The sequence below is a fragment of the Budorcas taxicolor genome, chromosome 5 (assembly GCF_023091745.1).
Source record: "Budorcas taxicolor isolate Tak-1 chromosome 5, Takin1.1, whole genome shotgun sequence".
Lineage (NCBI taxonomy): Eukaryota > Metazoa > Chordata > Mammalia > Artiodactyla > Bovidae > Budorcas > Budorcas taxicolor.
The window spans coordinates 37,386,269-37,411,645 of NC_068914.1; the positions used below are offsets into that span (position 1 = coordinate 37,386,269).

At 35.5% G+C, this 25,377-nt stretch overlaps 1 protein-coding gene across 1 annotated transcript in view; it reads left to right on the forward strand.

The window, feature by feature from the left end:
• ARID4B (AT-rich interaction domain 4B) overlaps positions 1–25,377 on the forward strand; it is a 137,102-nt gene that overhangs the window by 60,774 nt on the left and 50,951 nt on the right. The window contains exons 4-9 of the mRNA XM_052640137.1: positions 1,800–1,890; positions 3,335–3,414; positions 8,515–8,606; positions 18,624–18,762; positions 22,667–22,746; positions 24,358–24,434. Coding sequence (XP_052496097.1) covers positions 1,800–1,890; positions 3,335–3,414; positions 8,515–8,606; positions 18,624–18,762; positions 22,667–22,746; positions 24,358–24,434 — 559 coding nt within the window. The remainder of the gene's footprint in view (positions 1–1,799; positions 1,891–3,334; positions 3,415–8,514; positions 8,607–18,623; positions 18,763–22,666; positions 22,747–24,357; positions 24,435–25,377) is intronic.

Genomic DNA, 25,377 nt, shown 5'->3' on the forward strand with positions numbered 1-25,377 from the left:
TACTGTATGAAGCAACTTAGCACACACAGTTGTTATAAAATTTTTTTTCTTGGGGTGAGGACTTTTAAGAATTAGCCTTTATTTTCGATCTTATTCTCTGTATCTTATAAAGTTGGCTTTTTGTTTGTTTTGTTTTTTAGACTTCACGTATAAGTGATATCATATGGTAATTGTCTTTTTCTGTATGACTAATTTCACGTGGCATAATGCCCTCTGTCTGCCCATGTTGTTGCAGATGACAAGATTTCATTCTTTTTAATGGCTGATTTATGTGAGCATGTGTGTGTGCACACACATATCTTTAGCGTCCATTGATGGATACTCAGCTTCTTTTCATATCTTTGCTATTGTAAATAATGGTTCAGTGAACTTGGGGGGGTGCGTATATCCTTTCAAATTAGTGTTTTCATGTCCTTCAGATAAATATCCATGAGTGAAATTATTGGATTATGTGATAGTTGTCTGTTTATTTTTTTGAAGACCCTCTATTCTGCTTTCCATAGTGCTGTACCAGTTTACATCCCAACCAGTGGTGCACAAAGGCTTCCTTCTCCACATCCTGGTCAGCACTTTTATTTCTTGTCTTCTGATGATAATAAGCCATTCTCAGTAGGTGTCAGGAGATACCTAATTGTGGGTTTAATTTGCATTTCTCTGTTGATTAGTGATACTGAGCATATTTCCATGTACCTGTTTGCTGTCTGTATGTCATCTTTGGAAAAATGTCTGTTCAGGCCTTCTGCTCATTTTTTAAATGGAGGTTTTTGCTTTTCTGGATATTAATTTTGTGAGCTGTTTATATATTTTAGATTTTAACTCCTTGTCATTTGCATCATTTGCAAGTATTTTCTCCCATTCAGTAGATTCTATTTTTGTTTTGTCAATGATTTCCTTTACTATGCAAAAGCTTTTAAGTTTAATTAGGTCCCATTTATTAATTTTTGCTTCTGCTTCCTTTGCCTTAGAAGACAGATCCAAAAAAACATACTGCTACGTGTTATGTCCAGGAGTGCTCTGCGTATGTTTTCTTCTAGCAGGTTTATGGTTTCCAGTTTTACATGGAAGTCTTGAATCCATTTTGAGTTTATTTTTGTGTATGGAATGAGAACCTTTGCCGATTTTTCAATTGGATTGTTTGATTCTTCTTTATTTTGTTGCATTGTATGAATTCTTTAAATATTTTGGTTTTTAACTCCTTACCAGATACGTGATTTGCAAATGTATTTTCTCCCATTTCATAGGTAGCCTTTTCAAATTGTTAACAATTTCTTTTGCTGTGTAGAAGTGTTTTAGTATGATGTGTGTACACACACACACACATACTTATAAAGACCATATACATTTATAAACCATATAAATTATCAGCATTTTCTTGATCAGGTGAAAATATTTAGAATGATTTTCATTATTGGTACACTGTAACTTAGGAGAACCTCAAAATTATTTGTTAATTTCTCCCCAGCATCTTTTAAAGAAGAGTTGTAATATGAGGCGAAGATACGCAATTTCATAGATAGGGATCCCCAGACCCGTGAGAGTTCCCTCAGAGAGGTTGTAAGGACAAAGCTATATATTTTCATAATAATATTTAGATATTACTTGCTTTTTTCATTATGTTGATATTTTCACTGATGATACAGAAACAATCGTGAGTAAAATTGCTGGCACTTTAAGACAAATCAGTAGTTACTTTATTCTTCACCATCACGAAATCAATTTGTCAAAAAAAAAGCCAGTTTTTAGTTTGTTCATTTCTCTTAAGTTTTTCTAACTTTTTTTTTTTTTTTTTAATACTTTAGGTTGGGGCTATTGTGGAAGTGAAGAATCTTGATGGTGCATATCAGGAAGCTGTAATCAATAAGTTAACAGATGCTAGTTGGTACACTGTAGGTAAGGGAATACATATTCTTCTTAAAATGTATTTTCAATGATAATACAAATCAGGCAGAGTTTTTTCTTGATTTACTTCCTCTCTTAGTTGCCATAGTTGTTACTACTGTTAATAGTTTTTATCTTTTCAGATCTTTAAAAACTTTATTTCATAAATATGTACATAATTTATAATTTGAACTTAGTGTGTATATTATACAGTGGGTTTCTAGCTTTTCACTTCAAAGTGTATTTTAGAATATTTTTTTTCATCTTAACCATTTTTGAGTGTGCATTTCAGTAGTGTTCAGTAAGTTCATGTTGTCATGCAACAGATAAATTTTTAAAACTAATATTCATGCTGATGATGTTGCCGGTTTTCTTGGTGTTATATAGTAAATTACTATATTATGGATTGGATGTCTTTTGTACATGGACATTATTGTAGTATTTCCCTAGTGTGTGCATTGAGAACTAGGCATAGATTGAAGGGAAAGTCCTTTTAAAACTTTAGTAAGTTATGAAAACCACTTTCCTAAAAGCCTATTAATTTACACTCCCATAAACAGTAGTGTATGAATGTACTTGTTTTCCCAACCCTTGTCAAATTTGATGTTACTAGTATTTTTAAATTTGTGCCCATCTGGACGCAAAACAGTATCTCAATTTTGTTTTAATTTGCTTCTCCCATGATTAGTAGTGAGATTGGACATATTTTCATATATTTATTGAAAGGAACATTATTTCTGTTGTGTTTTCTCTTCTTTTGAATTGCCAACGTATAGTGTCTTCCCAGTCCCATCTTTTCCTCTTGGAAAGGTTATCATCTTATTTTTAGGATATGAGTTTATATATTTAAATATACAAAGGGATTGTTAACCCTTTTCCTCTTCAGTTGCAAGTATTCTTCTGTTGCTTTACTCCTACCTCTGCTGCCAGTTTTCATGTGACAGTCAGTTTTCCTGTGGTTGCCTTTTCCTTTGTAGTTTTAGTTTGAATCTTGTTTAAGAAGGCTTTCCTGTTTCATCTGGCCCCAGATGTTAGTAGTGCTGAGATTGGGATTAGAGTAATTTATAGGGGCAGTCTGAATATATAAATTTATACTCTTGTTTTTTGTTTCTTAAATTTGTTAGCATTTACCAGTAGAAAAGCTTGCTTTTTCTCTACACTATTGAGAAGAGTTAATCAGCATTTAAAAGTTTTCTTTCTGAAATACTAACTTCTTTTCATTTGGTGTTTTCTGTACCAGGGAAGATGTTTTATTATATTATTTTTTTTCCCAAGAAAATGGATACTCTGCATTTGAAGTTGTTTGTTAGGAAACTTAAAATGTATACTTAATGTCACATCTAATCTTTTAAAGCAGTAGCTCTCTTTACACTGATAAAATTAAATGATAACTTATGTCATTTTGTTAATCTTTGAAAATCCCTTCAGTAGTTTCCTTTTCTACCACTTCTCGCAGTTTTTGATGATGGTGATGAGAAAACGTTGAGACGATCTTCACTGTGCCTGAAAGGAGAGAGGCATTTTGCCGAGAGTGAAGTAAGTAATCACTTAATGAACAAACATGTCGTATTTTGTATTGGGGGTGGCAAAGTTTTGCTTTCTTATTCAAGCAACTTACTTGTTAATCAGGAAAATTCATTAATATATAAAAGTATTAGCATGTAGTCTGAGAAAACTTGAAGGCCTTGTGTTTGAGTTACCAGGTTCTATATACTTTTTTTTTTTTAATGTATTTTAGCAATTAGCATTTGTCCATGAAGAAAATACAGTGAAACTGTTCATTATCCTTAGGCGACTTTCATATAGAGTCCTTTAATTTATAAATAATTATAGAATAGAGGTTCCTCATTTGTAACCTATTTGAACCCCATCATCATTGCTAAAGGGACCTCCTAACTACTCTAACTACTGCAAACACCTCCTAACTACTGCTGCTGCCAGCAGCTGACTTTTATTATAGCCTCTCTTTGGAGAAGGCTTGCCTGGCTGCCCTTTCTAAAATGGACGCTTCCATTCCTCATAATCTCCTTAGGTTAATTTAATTTTCTTCAGAGCACATATCTTTCTCACCACTGTTTATGTGCTTATTTATTGTCTGCCTTCTTCACTACAGTGTGTCTCAGTGGCAGAGATTTCGTGTGTCTTCTTCACCACTTTGTTCCCAGTTCCTGCAGCAGTGCCTGGCACAGAGCAGGAGCTGAATAAATGTTAGTTGGATGAATAACTGAAGTGCCCATATCTGCCAGGGACTTTGCTTAGTGCTCTGCATATGTCCTCACATTTACAGCGTTATGAAAGAGATACAGTCCTCGTTTTTAGCTTACAGTTGATGAAATTGATGGTCAGAACCATTTCTCAAACCAGGACTTCCTAGTACCAAAATCATGCTCTAAAATTGAAAGATGTTTTAATAAGCCTGCAGGCTTCACACAGTTTTGAAAATCAATAACTTGCAATTCAGATTTTTTTAATGGGTACATTGTTACAAATTGTGTTATATTCTATAATACTATAAATATTAGTTAATATACAGTGTGACCAAACCAAGATTTCTTTTTTCTAATAACTGTTTAGAATGATGTTATTGTGGGGAATTTTAATATTTCTGTTAAATTATTGGACTTTATTATTTGTTGTTGTTATTTTTCCTTTTCCTTAAATGATTGACTTCCCATTTCAATTCCGAATATGGGACAGATTCTCTGTAGTAATTCCGGCCTACTGTTTCACTCTCATGCTTCATTATTTCCCTGTACTTCTCCTTTGTAAGACTTACAGATTATGGTTCATACTTCCTTTCCTTTGTTTCTTCTGAGCCCCGTTCCTCTCAAGACCATGACAAATGCTTCCTCCTTCATGATGTCTTTCGTGAGCTCTCTAACTAAATTTGATCTCAGTATCCTTTGATCCTTTTCCACGTCTCCTTTTTTTTAATGGTCTTTTTTTGTTACTTTTATCATTTTCCCTTTAAAATTGTAAGCTGTTTTGCTGGAATAGCCAAATTTTTGTCGTTTTGATGAACTCTCCTTTTCCTAGTACTGTTTTCTACACAGAAGCCTTCACTAACCATTTGGTGAATTAATTGTTAAGGTTTAAAGATCGGAAATACATATAACTTTGGGACAAGTACAGTAAATTTGGCTTCTTTCACTGATGACATTAACAGAATTCTGAGTTTATGGAGTTCTTAGAAATAATTTCATTTTCCTTAGAATATGTGATAATTATAGTGATTTAATGAGTATGAGAACTCAAACACTTGATTTTTCACCTAAGCGAAGATATGTGTATGTCTTATTTATTTATTCCAGTGAAGTATCTTAAGGAACTAATTTTGTCTTTGCCAGGAGAATTTTAAATTGGGATAGTTTATAATATAGTTGTGGTATGAAGGCTGAAGCAGTGATATCTAGTAGCTCAGTGTATCCACCTTAATTTCAGGAGGGATCAATTTTACTCTGTGTATCTCTACATGTTAAATTTCATGTTTTGCTAGAGGATATTAGAATATTGGTATATTATTCCTTACCCATTGCCATATGCTGGTGCTATACTAGGTACATGGATAAGCTAGATAGACATGGGATTTATCCTTGGCATCTGTTAGAGTGGTAATTTGAATAATATTCCAAAGTAGTTTTATCAGCTGGCATTCTCTTTGTGCAGTTACTACATGCAGTTGAAAACTGAAGAAAGTTTAGATGGAATCCTAGCTCCATATTTGCTGCAGCCCATTTTAGATAACAGGGCTATCAGCATGTTTCCCCTCGGCCTGTGGAACTTTCCTCAGCCTTTAATACAGCCAGGAGTCTCTGGTTTTGCTCTAGAAGTATTTGTTGTAGTTGTTTAGTTGCTTAGACATGTCTGAAGGCAGGAGAAGGGGACGACAGAGGATGAGATGGTTGGATGGCATTACCGACTCAGTGGACATGAGCTTGGGCAAGCTTGGGGAGTTGGTGATGGACAGGGAAGCCTGGTGTGCTGCAGTCCATGGGGTCGCAAAGAGTCGGACACTACTGAATGACTGAACTGAAGTCGTGTCTGACTCTTTTGCGACCCCATGGACTGTAGCCTGCCAGGCTTCTCTGTCTACGGAATTTTCCAGGCAAGAATACTGGAGTGGGTAGCCATTTCCTTCTCCAATTCCTGACCTGGGATCGAACCCACGTCTCCTACACAGGCAGGCAGATTCTTTACTACTGAGCTACCAGATAAGCCCTCTTAACTCTGACCATCCTTTACTCTTTTCTGTGAAGTGAAATAAAAGTGCTCCTGCTTTCCAGGATTGAGGCCAGGGACACAGGCCTGCTTTTAGCAATAAGACAATTGCTTCTTATTGTTCTAATTCTTTTTTAAATACTAGGGAGAGATTGTGGTTTATTTGGGAATTCCTATATGTGATTCCTAGATAACTTTTCAGAAATTCTGGATATTTTCTTAAACCAAGTAAAATAACTAGCCAATACTTAAAATAGAAATAAAATAGAAAGCTGCTAGTTAAAGTTGCTCAGTGGTTTCCAACTCTTTGCAACCCCATGGCCTATACACTTTGTGGAATTCTTCAGGCCAGAATACTAGAGTGGGTAGCCTTTCCCTTCTCCAGGGGATCTTTCTCTACCTTTAAGAGAGTGGCCTTAATCTTAGGGGAGGGGCATTTAATTCTTTTGTTAGCTTAGAAGAAACTGAGCCAAAATAATTTATTTTTCCTATTTACCAAATAGAGTGCTTTGAAATATTCACACTTGGGAAGTATAATTAGGAGTTAATGACAGGTTACTTCTGAAAAGATTTGTCTGGCATATTATTGTATTTGGGCAAGCTTTTGCCTTCAAATATTTTTTAAATGCCCAACTTACAAGCAACATTTGAAAGATTTATATTTTTAGCCATATAAAAGTTATGATTTTTGTCTGTCATTTCAAGAAATCAGTTTTTGTTTAATGCTTTGTGGCTAGTGCCTTTTTCCTATACTGTATTCTTCATTGTTGGACACGTGTGTGTGTGTGTGTGTGCGTGTACGTGTGCGTGTGTGTGTGTGTGTGTGTGTGTGTATCCCTGGAGAAGGAAATGGCAACCCACTCCAGTATTATTGCTTGGAGAAGTCCATGGACAGAGGAGCCTAGCAGGCTATAGTCCACAGGGTCACAAAGAGTTGGACACAACTGAGCAACTATCACGTGTGTGTGTGTGTACCTTAAACATATTTACATATTGTAACAAATTATGTAAAATAAATTAATATGCCTCCTTCTTTCATGTTTTAGTACACTGTTTCAACAAAGTTATCTCAGTTTTAAGAATAAAAGTTAAAATTTTTCTTTAAATAAATGGCATTAGTTTATATTTAAATATCTGATCTTTAAAGTAATGGAAACCCTTTCATATAACATTCTTGTTTGCAACTTTGAGACGTTTTTATCATAACTAGTTCCTTGCCCTCACTTCTACTGTGGCAGTTTTCCTGGGATCTTTTGTTCCCCTTGTGTTCATAAAAGTATCTGAAACAGCAGTGATTCTATTGGAGGGATAAAAGGAACAGTAACTGGAAAATCTTTAAGATGCTAAAAAAGTTTGATTATTATCAAAATGATACTCAGAGAATTAAGTCAGTTGGGATAGCATCTTCAGATTGATACTTTAACTTTTTAGATATAGAAACCTTTTACGGAATTAATGGCACAAATGGCACAAAACAAGAAGTCTCTGGTATGGAAAACGAAGGAATTTCAGAATCCCTTTTTTCACTGTGCTTTTAACCAACAATCAGTTCCTTCCCTGGAAATCAGTTTGTTTTTTTTTTTTTTTGAGCAAGGTAAGAGACATTAATTGCCAGTTGATAACAAGAAGGAAGTGTTCACTTATTGATTATTGTCTTCATAGCAAGTATTGGAGTTGCTGTATTAAAAAGAAAGGGAAAATAAAAGTACTAACTTTAGAAAAACTAATTTTTACATTTTCTTTAAAAGTAGGATTTATTGCAGGAATTCCCTGGAGGTCTAGTGATTAGGACTTGGTGCTTTCACTGCCAGGACCTGCGTTTGATCCCTGATTTGGGAAATAAGATCCTACTAAGTGCAGGGGGATTGGGGTGTGGGGGGGGGGGGTTGTTACAGAAAATGTTTGCAGAGTCATAATGTCACCTATCTGAAGCCCTTTTTTCAGGCAGTTGATGGTTATCCTGATAATTTAGTTTCCATTACTTATTAAGAATTCTGTTTTGTAGATTATAATTCCCTATATGCAAAGAAAATTTTGAGATACAGTTGGCCTCAATCTAGGGATTAGGTACTTACACATAGATTTCTCATCTCTCAAATCTGTGTTTCCACTGAGCTGTATTTGTTTTGTTTTATATTTTAATCACTCTTAGAAGTCTGTCAACCCTCAAGTAGATAATGAAATTATCTAGAGAGAACACTAAATTTCTTTTCACTTTTTTTCAGTTATGAGCTCATTCATCTTCTAATAATTCTTTGAAGTGAAAGTTTTTAATCTTTAGGAAAGTTGTATTTTTGTCTCCCTTGGGAAGTTTTAAATCTAAAAATCTAAGGATATTTTTAAATTGATTTGATTTAAACAGGAAAAAAAGAACTTGCAACTTAATAACTTTTGATGGGTTTATGTTCCTACCCACAGACATTAGACCAGCTCCCACTCACCAACCCTGAACATTTTGGCACTCCCGTCATAGGAAAGAAAACAAATAGAGGAAGAAGATCTAATCATATGTAAGTCCATTTTCATAACTGCTAGTTGAACCTGAATTCATTTCTCCTTCTAGTGTTGTTTTATAGTTGTTCATTTTAAATTGTAATTTTAAATTTAAGTGCTAACTGAATCTAAAAGTAACTTCAGACTCTCCTTGGCATGGGTGCTTGAGGTTCTCCATGCTCAGCCAGCCTTAGCTGTATTATTTATCTGCCTCCCAGTTCTCCTTACATGTATCTTATGCCAGTGTCAAAATGGATTTAGTCAATATTTCCTGAGTATTCTGAGTAATACACCCTTTCTTTTCCTGATACTGTGTTTTTTATTCATGCTGTTTTTTTCCTGTCTTAAATGCCACCCTTCCATGCCACTGGCTCACTCATTCTTCAGTTCTCAGCCAGAAATGCCCAACCTTTCTGTGAACCATTTTGTGCCTCCCCTCTCTTTCCTTGGGCTTCCCTGGTGGCTCAGCTGGTAAGAATCCACCTACAATGCGGGAGGCCTGGGCTTGATCCGTGGGTTGACAGACATGTTTTCTTCTCCGCTGAATCCTCTAAATTCTTTGAATTTATCTAATGTCATAGACAGTATTTCACCTGTTATTATCATTGTCATGTTTGCTTTTGCTTCCTAATAATTTAAATCCTCTTGACAACCGAACTATCTTACTTGTTCTTATGTCTTCTTACTGTTGTAACACATACTATACATATTTAACAAATTACTTTTGATGAAATATGCTTAGGCTCTTAAAGGCTTTAAATTAAAAGGGATCACAGGATCAAGGAGTCATGAAACTTTGGGTCATCAGAGATAAACAATCTTCTAACAGTTCCAGAAAGAAAGAATAGTTTACTGCTAAGGACTGAGAAGCAGAATGGCAGGCATCAGACTCACCAGTGGTAACACCAGGTGCTGGTGATCCGTAGACTGGAGAGTGGAGACGGGAAAATTGCTCTTAAAGGGAGGACTTGTCATCACCTATGATGGAACATTAGGGGGAAATTAGAGGTAACAGTGGTAACAGACGGGAAGAAATAGCAAAGGCATTTAGTTACTCTTCCCAAAAAATTATATTAGAAAGGAACACTGCATTAGTAGGATGGAGGGTAGAGAAGTTACTTAAATGTAAAAGTCAAGTCCTTATAACAATGGGAAATGGATAGAAGAGCATCTTAAATATATAAATATAGTGGTATTATGACTATAAATTATATTACTATTATTATATACTATCGGTATATTACTTACTGATGAGGTTTTAACTGTCAGAGCTGAAAGAGTTAAAAGCAGTTGTCTCTGCAGAAGAAAATGGGAAAGGATACGGCAGGAAAAAGTTTTTAATTTATTCTATTGGAGGTTAAATTGTTTAAAAACAGTTTTGAATATTTTACTTGGATAAAATTTTTAAAATATTAATGTGCCTGAGCTAAGTATTATCAGAGTAGATATGAAAAATATTTAGTTGGATTATTGAAATTTTTAAATGGAAGTGAATGCTTTCATTCAAAATATAGAGTCAGGTATTAAATCTAATAGTGACTAAGCTTTGGCAATAAAAATTAGGTAAACATGCTCTCTCATATAGCTTAGTTTCAGCCTGATAGCAAACTCATAAAGGTAGGTATAATTTTTATCCCTATTAAAAATTGGGGAAATTGGCCTCCGAGACAGTAACTAATCCAAGAAACACAGGAAGGAAAGGACCAGGACTTGAACTCTCCCAGGTGGCATAGTCCTTTTCCCATTCAGACTCTTTCTTGTTTAGAGTATCACAGTTAATTTTCCAAATAAATTTTAACAGGAAATGAATAAGGACTCATTTGAGGGAGGAAATGAAAAGACAAATCCTTGCATTGAAAAAATATTTAATATAGATTATTTTGCTGCTAATGATTTGGACCATGCATTTCTTTTTCTTCCTTCTTTGAATCTTTTAGAAAATGTTGCTCAATTAATAGGTGACAGTTTCTCTCACTTGTGGTGTAGCTTGCTGGTGACTTGATTATTTTTAGGATCCTGAGGTTGTGATTATTATTTACTCTTCTTTGTGTAACATTTAAAATTTGAGTGTTCTAGCCAGAAAGAAAAACAAGTGAAAAATGTACAATGACATTATCAGTTTAGAAGAGTCCTGTTGTGATTAATAAACGTTATTGTGATCTGATACTGTTTTCAGGTTTTCAGAGGGCTATTATTTGCCATAACATATTCACTGAAACACTTACAAGTTAAATATTTTGATATCCATTTGAAAATTAATAATTTCAATTGTGAATTAAAATTTTATCTATCATTGATCATTATAGTCTTCCCATAGCTTTACAATCAACTCTTAATTAACTGTGATTGATGATGTTGAAATAGTGAGGTGTGGGCGTATATTTAATGTGAAATTACTTTTATTAGCAAAGATTTTCCACTTTTCTAGCTCTTAAAAGTGGAAGTGTGGCTGAGTTGAGAGTGTGAACAGTGGAAACTTTCCTGTTGGTTCAGTGGTTAAGACTCCATACTTCCGCTGGAGGGGGCAAGGGTTCAATGCCTGGTCAGGGAACTGAGATCCAGCATGTCTCGAGGTGTGGCCAAAAAAAACCAGAGATCTTAAGTGTGAACAGTGAGGCACAATAGCATGGGTTTGAATCCTGCTTCTGCCACTTCCTTGCTGTGTGACTTTGGGCAGCATGCTCAGTCTTTTCATACCTTAATTTTCTCATCTGTAAAATTGAGGTAATAGTATTCCCTGTCTCTTAAGAGTTTAGTTTGAAAGAAAGTGAAGTCACTCAGTGATGTGCGACTCTTTGCGACCCAGTGGACTGTAGCCTGCCAGGCTCCTCCGTCCATGGGATTTTCCAGGCAAGAATACTGGAGTGGGTTGCCATTTCCTTTCCCAGGGGATCTTCCCAACCCGGGGATCTAACCCAGATCTTTTGCACTGCAGGTAGACTGTCTGCAGTGTAGACTGTCTGAGCCACCAGGGAAGCCCGCAGAGTTGTTTCAAAGGTGAAATGAATTCATATCCTTAAAAGGTTTATATAAATTACTATTACTAATAATAATCACTTAGTAATCAGTAAGACTTCCCTGTATCTCAGATGGTAAAGAATCCGCCTGCAACACAGGAGACCCAGGTTTGATCCCTGGGTCGGGAAGATCCCCTGGAGAAGAAAATGGCAACCCACTCCACTATTCTTGCCTGGAGAATCCCATGAGAGGAACCTGGCCAGCTACAGTCCATGGAATCGTAGAGTTGGACACAACTAAGTGACTCTTGAGAAATCTGTATGCAGGCCAGGAAGCAACAGTTAGAACTGGACATGGAACAACAGACTGGTTCCAAATAGGAAAAGGAGTATGTCAGGGCTGTATATTGTCACCCTGCTTATTTAACTTCTATGCAGAGTACATCATGAGAAACGCTGGACTGGAAGAAACACAAGCTGGAATCAAGATTGCCGGGAGAAATATCAATCACCTCAGATATGCAGATGATACCACCCTTATGGCAGAAAGTGAAGAGGAACTAAAAAGTCTCTTGATGAAAGTGAAAGAGGAGAGTGAAAAAGTTGGCTTAAAGGTCAACATTCAGAAAACGAAGATCATGGCATCTGGTCCCATCACTTCATGGGAAATAGATGGGGAAACAGTGGAAACAGTATCAGACTTTATTTTTTTGGGCTCCAAAATCATTGCAGATGGTGATTGCAGCCATGAAATTAAAAGATGCTTACTCCTTGGAAGGAAAGTTATGACCAACCTAGATAGTATATTCAAAAGCAGAGACATTACTTTGCCGACTAAGGTCCGTCTAGTCAAGGCTATGGTTTTTCCAGTGGTCATGTATGGATGTGAGAGTTGGACTGTGAAGAAGGCTGAGTGCCGAAGAATTGATGCTTTTGAACTGTGGTATTGGAGAAGACTCTTGAGGGTCCCTTGGACTGCAAGGAGATCCAACCAGTCCATTCTGAAGGAGACCAGCCTTGGGATTTCTTTGGAAAGAATGATGCTAAAGCTGAAACTCCAGTACTTTGGCCACCTCATGCGAAGAGTTGACTCATTGGAAAAGACTCTGATGCTGGGAGGGATTGGGGGCAGGAGGAGAAGGGAACGACCGAGGATGAGATGGCTGGATGGCATCACCGACTCGATGGACGCAAGTCTGAGTGAACTCCGGGAGTTGGTGATGGACAGGGAGGCCTGACGTGCTGCGGTTCATGGGGTCGCGGAGAGTCGGACACGACTGAGCGACTGAACTGAACTGAAGTGACTAACAGACACACACGTATATGTACTAGATATCATCATCATGTATTGAATGAAAAAACTCTCATGAAATATCAGTATCTAACACGATTTCATTTACAAATAAAATTTGTTTAAGTATGTAAAAATTCTGCTTACTAATGTTTATGTCTGACAGAAAGGACTGTTTGGGGCTCTATTTTGTGAATTTAACATCATTCCTTTGTTTTATATTATGTACATACTCTAGGGACAACTGTTTTTGAATCAAGAATCCTTTTAATTTTGAAACAAATTTCATCTTATATTTAAACAATATTTTACCTTTCTACAGATGTCATCCAGAAGTGTAAAAGTATTTTAAAATAAGGTAATTTATGGACTATCACATAGATTGATCCACAAAAATGACCAAAAAGGAATTCTGACGGCCCAGATCCAGTTGGGAAACTTCAGATTCCACAAGCTGCGCAGCACACACACAGACACACACCCAGCACACACACACACACACCCAGCACACACTCAGCATACACACACACTCAGCACACACACACACTCAGCGCGCACACACACACACACACACCCAGCAGACCAAAAATTTTAGTGTATTATTTAAATTATCTGTTATGTTTCTTGGCTGAGGACTCCCTTTTTTGCATATGAGAAGAAAGCATGCAGTTGTCACTGAGCAAATTGATTTTCGTTTTCTGAAGACTCCAGCAAGCACTGAATTAGTGATTTTCCTGTTGAGAATCTGTGTGTACAATGAAAGATTTTGCTGTAAATATGTGAAGTGTGAAGGCAGAACAAAGGTCGAGAATTAACTACTGTAGGAAGTGAAGTGCCGCCTGTCTACAGTCTTTCCTCACTTGCTGCTTCCATCTCACTACTGTGGTCATTCTTAGTGCCTCCTTGGTGCTCTAAGCACGGGCGTGTAAGCGCCGCTGGCAAACACCACAGCTTAAAATGCCCGTCTCCTTAAATTACACTTCCTCGAAGTTCTTTCTTCCCTTTCTTCAGAGTGATTTTCTGCAACAAAATCTGGGACCTGCATCTTAAGGTCATTTATCTGACCTTCATTTCCTGTTTCATTACTCAACTTGAAAAGGTCTTCATTATGGTTCTCTGATTGCCATTTAAAATTAGTACAAAGATAAATAAGGTTATCCTTTCCAGGATTCCCGGGACTCCATTGTTGCAGTGATATATGACTACGTTTGTTTTCTTTTAAGAACTGTTAATCCACAGACCAGTTAACTGGCCTCTAGTTATTCCAAAATTGATTATTTTTGACACCTTCCTTTAATTATTTTATTTATAGTCTGCTTTTAATCCTAATGTATTCATATATGTTTGGAAGATTATCATCCTGTAGCTTAATTTTTTAAAAGCGAGTCATTGATCCTTTTGATAATGTATAACTTGAGTGAATTTTTCCCTTATAATTTATATTGTATGCAAAAGTTTTCTTTGATTCTACCTAAATTAAAGAATAGAATGCTGAAATTATAGAAATTTTTGTGCTCCTCCAAAAGTTTTTTCCAGTAACATGGCCAAAGTATATATGCAACACTCTTTGTAGGAAAGCACTCTAGGCTGTTATCCTTCAGAAACAGGATAAAGCATAATAAGGCTTGTAATAATACTTGTTAGGTATTATTTGTGGGTAGTTTCTACCCAGTAACATTGCTAAGATTTACCCAATAAACTAGTGATTTGTACCGAATATTTACAGGTCTGTAGATCGATCTTGAATAATATTTTTATTGAGATATAATTTACATATAAAATTCACCCTTTTAAGTATTCAGTTTTCTTTTTTTTTTTTAAGTATATTCACAAAATTTTACAACCAGCACCACTACCTAAGTCCAAAAGTTCTTTTTATTATTAACTGCTTTATTTTGATACGAGAATTTGATTGTAGTTTCCTTCTTGATAAAAACTGGGAAAAAATGTTTTATTGGTTAAGTTCATACATGTTCGTATGATCTGTATATTTTAATCTCTTAAGAGGCTACACATTTTTCCTGATGACTAATACAGATTTTGAATTTGCAGTATAAAATTTGAAGCTGAGTTAGTTGTTTGAAAGAGTAAGGATCACTGAAGTCCAAATTGCATTTTAAAGATTGAGCCTCTGAAGTTTCTGGCTCAGTTTTCTATTTGTACCTCATCATATGGTATTCTTTGGCACATGTCTAAGTTGCCAAATTCTTACTTGATTTATAATTAATTTATAATTAATATCAATATGTGATCAGCTTTAAGTGACTAGCTGTTCGTTTGTTTGGTAAACATTCCCCTGTAATTAGCATTGTTTCCAGTGGCATCATCACATGTCATTTCCGCTACACTAGTTATTTTGTTATGGCTCTATAAACACATACCTGGTACCAGAGAAGCAACAGTGTCAGAGGGGAGTAAACACCAAGCATATTCTCTGCTTATTCTATCTTTGCTCCTTTAAAATATTTCCAGTGCTCATTTATTTTGGTGTATCAGTTTATTGAGTACTCGTCTTATGTAAACAATTTCCTGGGTACATTCTACTACAAGGAACAATTACAGGAGTCTTAGGTATAAAGGTATGGTTTAAACTAGTTGTATACATTATGTTGATTGTATACATTGTGTAATTTAAGGAGAAATAGAAATCAGAAGTATCACAGTGGAAAGAAATAAACCTATTTAGTTCACTTATTTAGTCAGCAAATATTTATTGAGCATCTGTGTTGTGGCAAGCACTGTTCAAGTACCTGGGATATATCAGTGAACAAAACAGGCATTCATAAAGTCTCTGGGAGACTTCCCATGTGGTCCAGTGGTTAAGGCTCCACACTTCAAATGCACTGGACATGGATTCCATCCCTGGTCAGAGAAGTGAAATCCTGCATGCCATGCAGTGCAGCCAGAACACCTCCTCTACCTTCAGAGCTAGCACTCTCTCATATGGAGAGAGATGTGCAATACAGAAAAAAAGAAGGAAGTAAATTATGTAGTGTGATAGAGTTGTTAGTGCTGTGGAAATAATAAAATAAGATTGGGGGATTGGGATGGGCAGGTTGTAAATTTGAATAAGTGAGTGAAGTTGCTCAGTCGTGTCCGACTCTTTGTGATCCCGTGGACTGTAGCCCACCAGGCTCCTCTGTCCATGGGATTCTCCAGGCAAGAATACTGGAGTGGATTGCCATTTCCTTCTCCTGGGGATCTTCCCGACCCAGGGATCAAACCCAGGTCTCTTGCATTGCAGGCAGACGCTCCTGAGCCACCAGGGAAGCAAATTTGAATAAGGTGATCCTAATTGAAATGACGTTTGAACAGAGACTTAGAGGAGGTGAAAAAGTTTCCAAGTGTCTGGGGATAAAGCATTGCAGAAAGCATTGCAGGCTGTTTCTCTGCTAAGAGTAGTAGCTGGTAGAGAAAGTGAGATCAAGGGGTCTTTTGTTGTTTTTTTTTAAAGTGGAGGAAGTAACAGCATTTTTTTAGGAACAGCACAGTGCTGCTGCTGCTGCTAAGTCACTTCAGTCGTGTCCGACTCTGTGCGACCCCATAGACGGCAGCCCACCAGGCTCCCCCATCCCTGGGAGTCTCCAGGCAAGAACACTGGCGTGGGTTGCCATTTCCTTCTCCAATGCATGCAAGTGAAAAGTGAAAGTGAAGTCGCTCAGTCGTGTCCGACTCTTCGCCACCCCATGAACTGCAGCCCACCAGGCTCCTCCGTCCATGCGGTTTTCCAGGCAAGAGTACTGGAGTGGGCGCTATCGCCTTCTCCGAACACAGTGCTAGGAGGGCTCAAACTAGTAGAGGTAGAAAACCTGATAGAGGGGAGACGTAGGAACATTGCTGGAACAGAAGCTTGAGGATGTGAGAGTGGAGAAGGGTGTCTAGTCCATGAGTGGGGAATGGTTTTGGAGTGGAACCTAGACAGTAAAGTGGATGGATGTTCTATGTAGCCAGCCAGTTTACAGTAGATAGATAACTTTCTCATGTCTGAAGTCTTCACATTCGTTAAGTCTTAGGAAAGAAATTAGAACTTTTATACTATCGCAGATGATTGTGTTAGCTGAGTAAAGCCCGGTTTTCTCTTTCTGTGTTTTACAGATTTGATTAATGTTATTTGTGACATTGTGATTTTGTCTTGCTAATGATAATGGCATAGAGGGCATCCGTAGCTGAATACGTCCTTTGTGACTATTTTGAAAACAGCAATAATTATGATTTCAAATTTGGTTGGGTTCTATAATCATTAGAAAATAGAGAAATAAAAGTCCTTGTCTTTGAGAAGTTCTTCTAATCAAGTAGAAATCAGACTTGTCAAGGTCTGTCATTACTGTTTCAAGCTGTGTGCCTATTTGCAAGGTTTTATGCTCCACTAATATGAAAATATGTTGGGTTTTCCTGCTGCCTGTTACCTGCTTTCTAAGTAGGGGTTGAACTGCTTTAAGTGCCATTTTGAAGTGCAGTATTCTCAGTAGCAAACTTTGAAGATGTGGTTTGTTCTTTATCAGGTGACAATTTTTGGGTTAATTGAATGATCACTGAAATCAAATCATGATATTCCCCTTATCACTATAAAATGTTTAACAGTGTTATAATAGGTTTTGCTTCCTTTATATTTATGTTGGAACATATAGATATAATGAAGAAGGAAATGGCAAGCCACTCCAGTATTCTTGCGGGGAAAATCTCATGGACAGAGGAGCGTGGAGGGCTAGAGTCCATGCGATTGCAAAGAATCGGACTCGGCTAAGCGTGCAGCACATATAAATATGAGGGGTGACGTTTGTGTTGTCATGCTTTATATTTTATAAAAATACCATATGTGTTTACTTCTCATTTTGTCGCAGTCTATTTATTCCACATTTCTTAATATCTTTATTCTGGGCATTTTGAACATAGTAATTAGAATAATTTTTTTTAACTGGAGTATAATTGCTTTACAATGTTGTGTTAGTTTCTGCTGTACAACAAAGTGAATCAGCCGTATACATACGTCCCCCTCCCTCCAAGCCTCTCGCACATCCCCCCATTAGAATCCATTTTCTTTACTACTGACTGTGGGCTTTTTTAAAACCAGATTGAGAACTTTGTTTTGTGTGTTTGTGTGTTTTTTTTTTCCCTCTCTTTTTAAGTTTTATTTTTTACTGTACTTCCCTCTAAAATCAAATAGATGGTTTGAGTTCCTTTTTCTTCTTTTTAATTTATTCAGAATACAGTGTAACCAAAAGGAATTTTTCACATAATACAAAAGAACCATATTGTACATCTTATGAATACTTAGTTTTTATGTATCTGATATTAAGCATAGCAGTGGTGATGTCTTATCAGATTGTCTCCTCTCTCTACCTTGACCCTCTGTTAGTAAAGATCTCCCTTCCCCCTTTTAAAATTTGCTTTGTACTGGGAGTGCATTACCATTTCTAGAATTCCTTTAATCTGAGAGAAGAACGTAGTGTATTTTAGTGCAGTCCTCAGATACTTAAAATGGGGCCTTCAGGTTTTGAGAATTTGGGAACCAGTGGTATTGTGTTTTGATCATCTGTGTAATCTTTTAAAATAGTACTAAATAAATTCAGGACATTTTTAGGAAACTGCTGTGCTTTTCCTCTAGTGATAACCTTTTTTAAAAAAAATATTTTTTAGCAATTTAGAAAGCTATTAAAAATTTTAATTTAGCCATTTTGTAGGTTGTAGGAAACAGGATAGGATTTCTAGAAAACCTGTATTTATCAACTTGGCGTGCTTATTCTTTGTGATGATAAACAGGAATATCTCATTTTTTCTCTCCCTAGACCAGAGGAAGAGTCTTCTTCATCCTCCAGTGATGAAGATGAGGATGATAGGAAACAGATTGATGAGCTTCTGGGAAAAGTTGTATGTGTAGATTACATTAGTTTGGATAAAAAGAAAGCACTGTGGTTTCCTGCATTGGTGAGTAACTTCAGTATAAGAGTTTAATTTTCAACTATATAAGTTCATGAAGAAAGCAGTTGATTTTCTTAAAAATCAGTGTGTTTCATAGGTACAGAATGGGAAATGGTTTTAGCATCATTCAGTTCACACAGAATTACTTTGAAAATTGTTTCTGAGTACAAAGAACTTTTGAATTCATCCATGAAAAGCAAAATCATGGTAATTTTAGAGGTTTGGTATATTACACTGCTGAATTTTGGATAAAAAATTCCTTGTGCAAACTTTTAAAACTTCTAAATGTACTGTGCAGAAGACTGCTAAAGAAGAGCGGGACCCTGTTTTCTACTGTTGTCTGCAAATGGTATCTGTTTGTCATCATTTTTGTTGAACATTTTGTATTCTGTATCCTGAGTATTAAAAGTGTTTTGCACAAAACTAAGTGCCCAATAAATGTCAGCTCTTTTAATTTAAACTAATGAGGGCAATTATTTTCATAAATGTGAATATTGTATAATACCTTTGTACCTCTTCGTACATCCATCTATCCATTCCTCATTTATTGGATGCCTGCTGTGTGTAAGGATTGTGCTAAGATCTTTATGAGGATTATGAGGTATGTATTACTTATCCTCATTTAAAGATAAGGAAACTCAGTGTTAGAAGGGTTAAATAACCTGTCAAGCTTTGGGTTAATGGTAAGCAGAAAACTTAAGTCAGTGTATGTGGTCATTTCTTTTTTCATAAAGCACTAAGATTCTTTGTGAGCATTTCTTTTGAAAACGTATTTTGAAAGAGCTTTGTGTGTCTTTTTCTAAAACAACAGGAACATTAAAATTTTCACTTTGGTATTTTCAATATTAATTTAACATTCTCATCATCATTTCTAAATAGTTTCCTGATGATGAGGAAAAGATTAACGGTACCAAAAGGTTAGTAATCTGCTTAGTCAACATTTCATTATTATTTTTAACATCTTAGCATTATTGATATGTGTTATCCTCCACGCAAATTTGAGATCTCTTGGACAGTAATGGATAATTTTTATCAACGAGAGTGTGAAATTGTGTTCTGAATCAAACAACCTTGACATAATCACATAAAATATTTGCATTTCTATTTTTGAAAGTAGTTTATAAATTGAGTAATGTTAACAAGTGCCTGCTAATATCATGTTAGAGAACAGTTGCATACTCTTAGGAACAATAAATAGCTACCATGTTTTGAGCACTTCCCCTGGCCAGGCACTGTGCTAAGTGCACAGTCTCATTTCATCCGAATTGAGGCTGAAACATAAGTGGTATTTACCCCCATTTAAAGGGGTGGAAATCTTAGCTTCCCTGATTGACACAGTCCTGTTTTTCAGTTTCAGTCATCATTTTTCCTCTGAGCTTTAAATGTTGTTGTTTAGGGTTCAGAACATATCACTCTATTTTTTCAGAGTGATCTCATCCTCTTTAATAACATTGGTTGCAGGGATAATAAACTGAAATGTCTTAAGGACTGAGAAAATCAGATGCATGGGTAAATGGGATAAAATATGGATTTTAGTTCCTGTAGCAGAATGGAGAGTGGACCCGCTTACTCACACACAATGTCAGCAAAGTCTATCATGTTTGTTTTTCAAAATCCAGTCTCATGAGAAAGAAAAAAATGGGTGATTTGTCTGACAGTTTTAGACCTCTGTTTAGGCTGTTTACTCCCAGGTTTATATCTTAGCGTTCAGACCTCTATTCTGAGCTCTGGACCTGAGTATCTGTCTATTCAGTATCTCTACTTGGTTGTTCTTTAGTCACCTGAAAACTTAACAAGCTGAATAAACCTAAACTTACTCTCTCCTCCCTGTATTCCCAAACTGGACCCCTCTCCATTGTTTCCTTTCCCTGTGAATGACACCATTTGCACAAGGTAAAAATGTAAGCATCCTTTTCTCTCTCACCTCTTCACTTCCCTAATTATCTCTAATATTTCTCATTCCTTTAATTTACCATCACCATCACTTTGTATCCAGGTCACCATCTCTCACCTGGATGATTTGCAGTAGGTTAATCTCTTTCAACTCATGCCCTTCTCTGGTCCACTTTCTTTGTGACAGCCAAAATTAATTTTTTAAAAGGCAATGGCAATTCTGTTATGACATTGCCTTGCTTCAGATCCTTCTCTGAGAGACTTTAGATTTTTGTCCTCCGAATTACCATGGCTTACAAAATGGACAAATCTAAGCTCTGCTTATCTTTCTTATTCAGCCCAGGCAGAAAGTTAGCCATGTTGACCTTTTACTTCCTAGAATGGGTTGCCCTGCTTGCTGTGTCAGGCCCTTCCCATAATCCATTTCCTCTTCTTGCAGCCTGGCCTACAGACATGTGTATTACACATCCATCCTTTGTCAAGTCAGTTCCTCCTCAGTTTTCAAAGCTTAGTGTAAATGTTGTGTCCTCAAGAAAGTGATTTCTGACCACCTAGATAATAACAGTGAAATAAATATGCACTTAACTTGTTTAGTGCTTGTCTTCCCAGTTAGAGTACACACTCACTGTGGGGAGAAATGGTGACTGTCTTGGCCTCTGTGATCTAGTACACAGTACCTTGATGAAATAGTTTGTATTTGTAGAGTGGATGAATGAATGGACAAATTAAGTATTTACTTCAGTAAATCTACTACTGAAGGAAATTTACTTCAGTGATCTACTTCCTATCATTACTTTTGAAATGATAGGAAAGTTTTCCTAGATGCTAATACACGTAAAAGCCTTTTCTTAGTGAATTATTTCATAATGCCGTCAACATTTAAGCAATGCTGATGCAGTGCAATTACAATTATGGAAATCGTTAACATTTTAGAGACTGAATTAGGGGAATTTCCTGTGCTCTCCAGTGGTTAGGACCAGTGCTTCCACTGCGGGAGGAATGTTCAGTCACTGGTTGAGAAAGATCCTGCGTAACACACGATGCAGCCAAAACATTAAAAAATAAATTAGAAAAAAAGTGAATTAAAGACTGAATTAGAACTTATGTATTTCTGGCTCCTCTCAAACCTGTAGCGAGAATACATGCATTTAAGTACAATTGTGGCATTTTTCAGAGCTAATGAGACAGTCCTTAAATCTGTCATACTTATTCAGCCCATTTTTTTCATTAAAAAACCAAATTATGATGTTGTTCTTGATACATATAGTGAACTCTCTTGGAATTAAAATAATAAAAAATTTATGGATGTCTTGAATTGATATTATCTTTGAGAAGGCATGCTTTATCCTTATTTTCAGTAATAGCTGGAGTGACTTCAAATAAAATCTTTTATTTTGGTAGTAGTAAATGTTATGTAGATTCCAGGAAGGTACTCACTTTAAAATCGTTTATTTTTAGAATGGGTAGTGTTATAAAGAGATTTTAGTATTATTAACATATGTGTTTAGATGTAAATAATAGCCAGCACATCATCTCTGTCTTTTTTAAGATAGAGGCTGCTCTGGTTAAGATTCCCATACCCCGCTCTGGCCCCTGCAGCCCTGCTGCAGGCCTTCTGTCGGACTGTCTCCCTCCTCCCACCCCTGCGCCACTGTCAGCCAGTTTTCTGTCTCTGCCTAGACTTGGTCCATAGCATCAGTCTAGTCACAGCCACGACTGTGCTCTCAACATCATGCCTATGTCAGAAATTAATGTGGATAATCCAGAGAGCTGGAAGGATATAGAAAATAAAATTACTTGTGTGCATTCCCACATATGTATGTGTGTGTTTTAGGATATAAACTTTAAATTACTTGTGTATATTGTTACACGTGTATGTGTTTTTACCCTCAAACTAAAATTAGTTTTTAAATTTTAAGCTGAAACTATTTTTTAAGATTTAAATAATTGATATTTATGTAACTATCTATAAATAGTGCTTTTAGTTATAATAGTTTCATACTTTTTTTTAAAAAAGGTGGTATGTCCTGACTGTAGTGATGAAATTGCTGTGAAAAAGGATAATATTCTTGTTCGATCTTTCAAAGATGGCAAATTGTAAGTATAATTCACTTGGTATGAAAAATAAGCTGCTTTTCCAGATTAGGATGATAAATTATAAATTAGTTATTTCCAGTGATGTTCTGCTTTTCCTTTTTATCATTGAGTGTTTCAAAGCATGATCATCTTTCATATTATCATCAAGTGTATTAGTCTTAAAATATGTCTTGTTCATTTGGTCTTTTCTAAGCTATATTCTCAATGCTGTCTAATTGATCAATATTTGCCTATATAATAACTGATGGTTTATTGAAAATTCACTATATCTACATCTAATATTTCATGGATATATTAATTGATATATATTTATTGTTTTGAATGTGTAATTAGGATTTTCTAACATTTTAAATTACTTCTAAATGAGTGTGGTAATACCTGTTGTGTAACGTTTGAATTTTGCAATAGTCTTAAGGATTAAAACGAGTTACTGTAAATATATGTTGGGTATTAAGACAATGAATTTTCATGTAGAACTTGTCTAAAACTGAGTTATCATTTTCTATGAGTGTTTTTTCCCTTTAAAAATTGTGTGACTAGAAAATCCATGTATTTTATGTTGATATTTTGCCTTAGTGGGTGACTGCTTTAAAAATATCATGATACTTTAAGATTGGTTTTTGGATTTTCATGTTCTGAGACATGACTTAAAAATAATCTATATGAAACCCACTTTCACATTGAAATTGAATACTAGTTGATATTAAGAAATTACTATGAATTTTTAAATGTGTGATGATAGGATTGTATTTTTAAAAGAATAAAATATTATAAATTAAATTATATAATGTCTGAGATTTGCTTCAAAATAATCCAGTTGGGGTGGGAGGACACTGACTCTGAGTTAATGATTGTTGTAGTTGGATGATGGATTCGTGGGAGTTCATCTCACTGTTATACTTCTGTATATATTTGAAATTTTTAAATTTAAAGCTTGAAAAGAGGCAGACTGAAAAGTGTATTTGGAATAGTTTTTAGACTTCCGTGGATTGGTTGAAACAAACCAAGAGCAGAAAAGGTGCATGATGATTTATTCATGTAAAGTAAGAAATAAATGTGACACATATGATAAAACGACCTCTCCCAGTTGCTTGCATCCAAATGGTTCTTATAGTTTCTACATGAAAGAACTTCAGTTGTATATTAGAAGTTCGCTTTGAACCTAGAATTCAGTTTAAAAAAATTATTGAACATTTTACATTATAAAATAGTACGTTTTCTTCTAATCTTAAATTTATTTATTTCTTGAGATTATCTTAAGATGATGGCAGATTCTTGCTGTTTAACTTGTTTTTTTAATTGGATTGATGCATTCTGCTATGTAAACATTTTAATTTATTATTTTCAGGGTTTCAATATTTTTAATATTGCATTTAATCAGGTACTCTGAGAATTCCTTGTTTATAAAACATCTATTGAGGTGGGGTCCTTCTTTGGATGATTCCGGTTTTAATGTCCTGCCTAGTATTTTGTTTGAGACTTGCAACCCTGTGTGCAGTCATTTCCATCAGTGCTCCCATGTTCTCAGTATCTTTCTGTGGTAGATAATTGGACTCTTAATTAATCTTCATTGTGTTTTTGTGGGTTTTTTCATTAAAAAAAAAAATGCAGTACTTCAGTACCAAGGAAGGATGTCCATGAAATTACTAGTGACGCTGTACCAAAGCCTGATGCTGTATTAAAGCAAGGTAAGGGTAATTTTGGAACAAATTATACTTAAAACCTGATGGGGCATGCCCTGGTGGTCCATTGGTGGACTCTGCACTTTAACTGCTGGAGCCGAGCTTCGATTCTGGTCAGGAAATTAAGATCTCATAGGTCGCACAGTGTGGCCAAACAGAGAAGAAAGAAAAACTAAGGAAGTATTTCTGAAGTTTAAATATTCTTTTGGTCTTAAAAAAATTTTTTTTTTTAGTGAAGTCTTTGAAGTTACATTTGGTCCTGTGCGACTTCTGCTTTTGTAAACCAATGTGTCTTTTGTTATCATAGTAGTCTTTTTTTGTTTATAATTGGGATAGTAGTCTAAAAAAGATCAAGAACAAGGTCATCAGCTATCACTGTAGTCTGGCCTAGTAAATATCAGTTCCTGAGGATGGTAAACACAGGAATCAAAGTAGTCTTGATTTTTGTCATTTCTTGTAACAGTAGTTATATTTTATTGGGGAATATGCTGTAATTACATCTCTTACTTGATTTTTCACACTGCAAATAACTTTTTTTTTCTTTGCCCATGTTCACCAAATCAGATAATACACTATATAGACTGGTTAAAAATCATCAAGATTTATGGTAGAGAATTTATTTCTCTGTATTGTAAAGTGAGAATAACTGTTTCTAGTTATTTATCCAGTTAAATTAATCATTAATATAATTTTAATTTAGAGTTAATTAAAAATGTAGAGTACATATTTATAGTATATTTTCAGATACTTGTAAGTTATTACAGTGGCTCTGTGCCTATTATATAAACTTTAATATTTTTTGATAAAATGATTTTAAAGATTTACTTTAATGTCTACTAGACATTCTTAATTTTTGTTTTAAAAGAATATATCTGCCCCTTTTTCTTGTCTTTGTTTGAACCTAAGTCACCTAAGTTTTGCCATCTGTAAAATAGATATCTGATGCCTA